This window comes from Pyrus communis, chromosome 14 (assembly GCF_041283825.1).
Source record: "Pyrus communis isolate YQ-2024b chromosome 14, ASM4128382v1, whole genome shotgun sequence".
NCBI lineage: Eukaryota > Viridiplantae > Streptophyta > Magnoliopsida > Rosales > Rosaceae > Pyrus > Pyrus communis.
This window is the reverse complement of record NC_142578.1, coordinates 26,375,300-26,382,309: the sequence shown is the minus strand read 5'-3', so window position 1 is coordinate 26,382,309 and position 7,010 is coordinate 26,375,300. Positions and strand designations below refer to the sequence as shown.

At 34.9% G+C, this 7,010-nt stretch overlaps 1 protein-coding gene across 1 annotated transcript; it reads left to right on the top strand.

The window, feature by feature from the left end:
* The first annotated feature begins 1,255 nt into the window (after positions 1–1,255).
* Positions 1,256–5,676, top strand: LOC137713819 (5'-adenylylsulfate reductase-like 5). The gene is made up of 4 exons (XM_068453174.2): positions 1,256–1,962; positions 4,039–4,220; positions 4,690–4,814; positions 4,947–5,676. The coding sequence occupies exons 1-4, from the start codon at positions 1,804–1,806 to the stop codon at positions 5,378–5,380; spliced, it is 900 nt and encodes a 299-aa protein (XP_068309275.2). The 5' UTR covers positions 1,256–1,803; the 3' UTR covers positions 5,381–5,676.
* The last annotated feature ends 1,334 nt before the right edge of the window (positions 5,677–7,010 follow it).

Here is a 7,010-nt window from a genome sequence, read left to right as displayed (position 1 = left end):
ACTATGCTGCTGCTACTTGTTTCGGGCTTTTTATGACATGATATTGGGCTCAATTTCAATTACCCGCAATTGGATTTCGGGTTGGACTTACTTACTATTATTACGGGTATCTCTTGGCAACCAAAAAATGCATGAAAATACAATTATACTCTCCACACATAACTTTTTTCTTTTTTTTTTTTAAACAAACCACGCATAACTAATCTCTACTAATTAATAAAACACTCATTGTTAACTAAAATTTTATGAAATTACCAGTTTAATCTCTAATTAAAATATAACATGAATAAAAAATATGACGTAGAAATGTAATTTCACACAACCAAATTTTGCTGTTTTTTTTTTCAAAGTCTCATCTACATGTAATCCTAACATATCTCTAATTAAAAAAAAAAAAAAAATTCTCAATTCTCACATTCTCTATCACTCTCTTCCTCCCACCTTCTATTTCAAAAACAAAAATAAAAAATTTTCTCGCACACTTTGTGTGTGCCCATATGCTAGTTTTAATAAAGGATTTTTGGCTAAGTGTCACGGTAATATCTCTTGAACTTTCAACTTTTATTTTGTAGAAATTTCAAGACTTATATTTTTGTATTTTTAGTTGTTAAAAAAAAAGATTCATAGATCACTTTGAATCATATTATTGTTAACTTATGAGTAATGCTATTCATATTATGTCTTTGTACCACATTTTTATATCACCTTAGGTGACATTTAATGTGGATATCCACGTCATTTGAATTAATTATATTTTTAAATTTAATTCATTATTTAATAAACTAATAATTAAGAAAAACTAATTAATTAAATAATGATTGTTTTATATGAGGAATCTTTCTCCTTCATTTCCCTGGGTTTTGCAAATTTTTCAAATAATATGGTTGTCCACATCAGATGTCATCTAATGTGGTATAGAAATGTGGTATAAAATAAGGAAAACTAATAAAAAGGCTTGAAAACTTTGAGTTTTAACGATAAATGTAAAATAAAGGGTAAAGTGAATAATACCATGATTGACTTTTTAGTGTAAAAATATGGTTTTTCATTAAAATAAATAGTACCATAAGTTTTTCATTAAAGTTCTCATAAAAGTATGATATAAATAACATTACTCTTAACGACTTATTATTATATTCTCTCACTCTCGTAATGTACATAATATCATTTTAATATACTCTCTCACTCCCGTCACGTACATAATATTATTTGTTCAGGAAAAAAATAAAATAAAACTCCTAGACTTTCCATATTCAAGACTTACATTGAAAAGATAGAGAAAAACATTCAAGATATTAATAATTTTATTGGCTCTATTTAATTATTAAAAATGTAATTGACTCTAATGTTTATTTTATTTTAAATATATCATCTGATTAGTCTGGTTTTAATTTTGAGCACCATTTTTATTCACACACGAGGCCGCCGCCGCGTGGAGGAAGGAGGATACAGAGAATTTTCAATTTTGAGAGCTACTTTTCCTCTCTCTGTTTTTTTTATTTTTCCAAGATATTTTTGTTAGAAGAAGGAATGCGGGTAAAATTCTAACACGAGTCACCACCACCACCAACTCCAACCCCAAAATTTCACACCCTTTTCTTTTCCTGCATTTCTTCGAATCCCAGATTTTGTTCCTCATAAAAACTCATACCCTTTTCTTGGTTTTCATTTTTTCCAATTTTGCCCTTCTCTCACCTGTGTATTCTCTTCTCTTACCCTTCTTTTCCCCTTCTTCTTCTTCTTCTTCTTCTTCTTCTTCTTCTCGTGTTCGCCGATTGGACTGGTTATTGTTGTTCATCGTCTATGGATAAATCTGTAATCTTTTTGTGTATCGCTGCCTTGGCAACTTCGCTACGATTAGTTTCTTCGTCTTCTGTTTTATGCCCTCACGACTCCGATTTCTTCCGGTACAGCCTTCAATCTCAATGCCCCATCTGGATCTCCCCCCATCCACCCCTCAAGGTACGTTTTACCCTTCCAATTTCTTACATAACTCGTTAATTATCTTGTTAATTTACTGTATCTTTTGTTGTTGACTTTGTTGATTATTGGAAATCTCTTTTTTATTTTTTTTATTTTTTTTTCCTATGGGTTGGTGATGTCTGAATAAAATTTTTTTTCTTAGATTTTTAATCAGAAATGGTGATTCTCGATGCTGGGTACTTCAGTTTTCGAGGTTTTAATTGCAAGATGATAGTTAGAATGATGAAATACGATTTCAGATAAACTTCGTATGCCATGTATTTTGTCTTTGTTAGAATGATGAAATTCGTTAAGTTTCTGAATTTGCGATCAACGAGCTAAAGAAGGAAATTTAAGATAGAAATTTGAGATAGCTTTGTTACTGAAATGTACAAATATGTATTGGCTTCAAGGGAATATAAGTTATATAACTCCGTCAAAGTGCTAGGTCGCCTATTAGATAGCGTTTCTGTCTAGTCACTCCACGGAGTGTGGTGTTAGTATTGCGTTATCCAGTGAAGAGGCTTTGGTATGAAGTAAATCTTTGTATGAGTAAGCTATTCGTTTTTGTGCTTACATATATGTTTTGCTGCCTTGAAGAATCTGCTGAGATAGTTTTTGGTAAATGGTGGGTTTTGGTGGAAAACGTGCTATGCTGCATGATGGAGCTAGAACACAAATGATATGCGTCCGAATCACAAATGATATGCGTCCGAATGGCAAATGATTATAAGTTACAACAAGTAGGGTGTGTCGTCGTGTGTGGCTATGGTTCAAGTTGGTGCATTATCTGATTAATCCTACGACAAATGAAATGAATATCTTGTATGCATAGAATCATTTGGGGGTTGCACTAAAACAAGACTATTGCCTTGCACTGAAACTCTCTTTAATTTGGCATTAAATGCAGCAGTTGTTTCATTCCCCCTTTTACCTCCCAATCCTCAGCCACACTATATGTTAAACTAGAACTAGTTTCATAGGGACTCGTGTTTTCAGATTGTATATTCATTAAAAAAAAATTTATTGTTCACCCAAAATAAAAGGCGAAGAAGAAAGTTGGTTACTTTAGTTAGATGTAATGTTTGGACCATCTTTATCAAAATTAATGTGCTGAACTTTGTGATCATGTATGCTTCTACATTTGGTGAGAATGTTAGCATTACAACATTAAATTAAACTTAAATTCATGTAGTGATCTCTCTCGGTAACTTATGATTTTGCGGCACATAAGGAACTTGAGTAGTGCATTCTCTTACGTGGTTTTAGTATATTTGGAATGCCTTTGTTGTCCTTTTATCGGAGCATCTTATTTTTTAGAGGTTGTAAAGTAGTAGGTTGTGAAACACTGGCTATTAATTGTTTATATTATTGCTGAAAAGTTTATGTAATGAAAGAGATTATGATATATAAATATAATATGTAAAGTAGATTAGAGGTTGATAGTCTTAAGTGAAAACTGCTGTACGATAGTCTTGAAACTAGGTGTTAGGGATAGGGATATAGATTGCTGGTTCCGCTAAAGTAAAGTGTTTTGGTGATATGAAGAAATAGGGGCTGGTTATGTACACATTGTCATAGCAGTGCCTGAATATCTATGGAAGAGACTAAATTCTAGGCACCAAAGCAACTCCATATTTATTAGAAATATGGTCAGAAATTTTGTTGTTGTCTAAGGATGCATCTCAGCAAGTGCCATTAATCTTTACAGTGTTTTCTGTATTAGAATGAAAACTGCATACCTTAAGAATTTGGAGTGCATATTCATTGATAGATGTTTTACTTTTCGTTTCCAGGGGATGTAAACGAGGTTTGCTGCTTTTGTAAGTTGAATTTAGAGTTTGGATACGGTTTAGACTCTAGGGTTTAGGCCTTGGGGAAAAACAACGGCGATCCGTTTGAACAGTAAATGATCCATCTTTTAAATGCAATGAGGATCCGTTTATTGAGTCATAATAATCAGCTGATGGTAGTATGACATTGTTTTGAAAGAATACAACACTAGCATGACATTCTTGTTCTCTTTAAAAAATGGAGACTTCTGAATGTTGTTGCTTATTATTTTTATTTTTGCAGGTGGATGGAAACTTCCTAGACAGAGCTTTGGCATCGCAACAGAGGACTGATTATACAGCAGTGCTCTTTTATGCTTCCTGGTGCCCATTTTCACGCACAATGTATCCTACATTTGAAAAGCTCAGCTTCATGTTCCCTCAAGTAGAACATTTGGCCATTGAGCAATCTTCAGCCCTGCCGAGGTAAGCTTAACTTGGTGTACTTTTGTCCTCTATCTAATTTTTGCGTAAGATTCCTTCTTTTGCATTTGTATCTGTGGTAAGCTAAATTATTGATGTTGTAGGCCAAACATTCATTTCAGGAAAAAGAAAATATAAGTGTAACTGTGTAAATTTACTGAGTAATTTGTTTGTTTCTTAAAAAACATCTGTGCATTCATAATGTTTTGTAATCTAATTGTCAAAGAAGATTCTACAGATTTATTCTAGTTAAAACTGCATAATATCCATGGCCTTGGAAGGCAATTTGTTCATTTTCTTATAGTTATTACTATACAGCTTCCAGCAATGGGGGAGATATTTACTGTAAGATATTTATGGGATGCAAGAAAGTTACTGTAAGATATTTATGGGGGAGATTATTATCTGTTCTTTGAAAACATTAGCTACATCGTCATGCTGCCTTACCTGCCTTTGATGTGTTGTATTGCAGTGTGTTCTCAAGATATGGAATACATAGTTTCCCTTCGATTTTAATAGTCAATCAGACATCAAGGGTGCGTTATCATGGTCCAAAAAGTCTCTCCTCGCTTGCACAGTTTTACCAGAAAACCACAGGTAAAATTTTCTTAAATTGAAGAATATTCATGCATGTGGAGTAGGAAGCTTACCTGTTGTATTCTCTTCCTTCTCATCCTTTTTTTGCACTATTTCTTACCGCATATGTTCTTGATGCCTTGTGTCTTTCAGGACTTAAACCAGTTCAATATTTTGATGGCGATCAAATAGTCAGCTTAAACATTCGTGAAAAATCTTTAATCCAGTCAATGGGTAACATGTCACTCAGGGAGATATCAAGGAGGGAACCCTATTTAGCTTTTGCCATATTGTTTCTCTGTTTGAGGGTGCTTCTGTATATATTCCCAAAGGTATTGACTCGCCTCCATGCTTTCTGGGTCCTATACGTTCCCCATTTTAACTTGGGAATATTTGGGGAGACGAGTCAAAGTATGGGGCGTATCCTCCCCATGGTTGACTTTAGGAGGATTTGGACCAAGCTGAGATTATGCAAGACGAGGAACTTCCACGAGGGAGCAAAGAATGCCAGGGTTTGGGCTTCTTCCCTAACTTCTGTCTCCTTGGGCAAATCTTCATCGGCTCGATCGTCGTCATTGTCATCTTAAATGCAGTACTTAAAATCGTGTACAAGACAAACTTGCGTATAAATCTCCAACTAACGTGTATCATCGATCATAAGCTGCTGTGATGCTCTCGGGGCAGGTAGTCCTCTCTCTCTTTGTTTCCCTCTTATTTTTACTTGTGGTGATGATAGCTGAATTGAGTTGAGTGTTTTCAGTGAAAACAAACCAGCATTGTAAATTTGAGAATAGCTTTCTTTTTGTAAATTACTCGTCATCTGATGGAACCTGTATGGGGTTATACCAGTGGAACGTGAGTATATTATCTTTGTCTCGATTCATTGTTCATGACCATAATCTTGCTTTCACTAATCATCTAAATCTTACAGTTACGTATGAAATATCATGTTCCAGATAATAGTTGGGCATATTGAGGGCTTGTTGAGTAAGGAGCTCTGCATTTTTTGGGCATTCGTAAACTTAATTTGCCTAATGGAATCCACGACTTGTTGGTTAAACATCACACTCCATATTGAACGACTTGCCCGCACGAAGAACTCTGCTTCATCATCTACCGTCTCCGCCACGACATTACGTTTGCAGCTGTTGACAGCTTGAAAACCAAGCTCCGTCGAGTAACTATTAGCTAATGTCTTTTTGGTGAATGCGGGCGTGCCAACTTGCAATCGAGCTCGGTTGGGCGAGTAGAATAGCATGGTAGTGGTGTCGGATTTGCTGTTGACTTCTGCACTTGAGCGACTACGGTTGAGGACCTGAAGGCTAGGTTGTCTAGTTCACTATGAAGGTCAAGATCGTCTGCACTGAGTTCAGCGTGCGCTAAACTGGTATCAAATTGTAATGGCAAAGGTACTCAAAGGAGATAAGCATTTTAATGGTGGCCGTAGTTAAGTCGTGTGAATGTCAAACTGCAAATGCACATGAGATTAACCAGTCATAAGACTTGGAAGATAATCAACCAATCCAGAAGAAGATTATGAACATGGTAAAACTCGATCGTTCTTCATTGATCTAGGATTTGTTTTATTAAAAAAATAAAAGAAGATAGTAAGGGAAAGAAAGAAGAGAAATGTTGATGAGACTCTCTCAAAGTGAGACTGGTCATGAACACTCTGTCATCTCTTTTTTTTTTTGATAAAATATTTTATAATATTAGTATGAAAATTGTCCATGAAAAATTTTACTTTCAAAAGAATCTCCTTAATATTTCTCAAGAAAAAAAAAAAAAAAAGAAACCAATAATAAAGATTCCATCCCATGGACAGTTGGACGGGCCTCCCTTTGTTTGGTGTATTTTTTTTAAATTTTTGCTTTTGCATCATTGTCATCCAAAGCGAACTCGAACAAGCAACCGACAGTCGCTCTCTAATTTCCTTTCTCTTGAGCAGAAAGTGTGCAACTTTCACATGGAGGGAGGAAGATCAAAAGAAAGATCCTTTGGTCCTTGAACATTAATTAACCTCTAACCCCAGTTACACAATAGTAATCAAACTTTACATTTAAAATAAAGCCATTAACAATTGAAAAGAAATATAAACCGAACCCGTCTGGTGAGGCAAACCTTGCTTTCTCTCTTTGGTGGGTCCCCTTTTGGACAACCATGCATCCTTCTCTTTGTCACTATTAGAAAGGATAAGCACTCCCCTCACTAAAACCG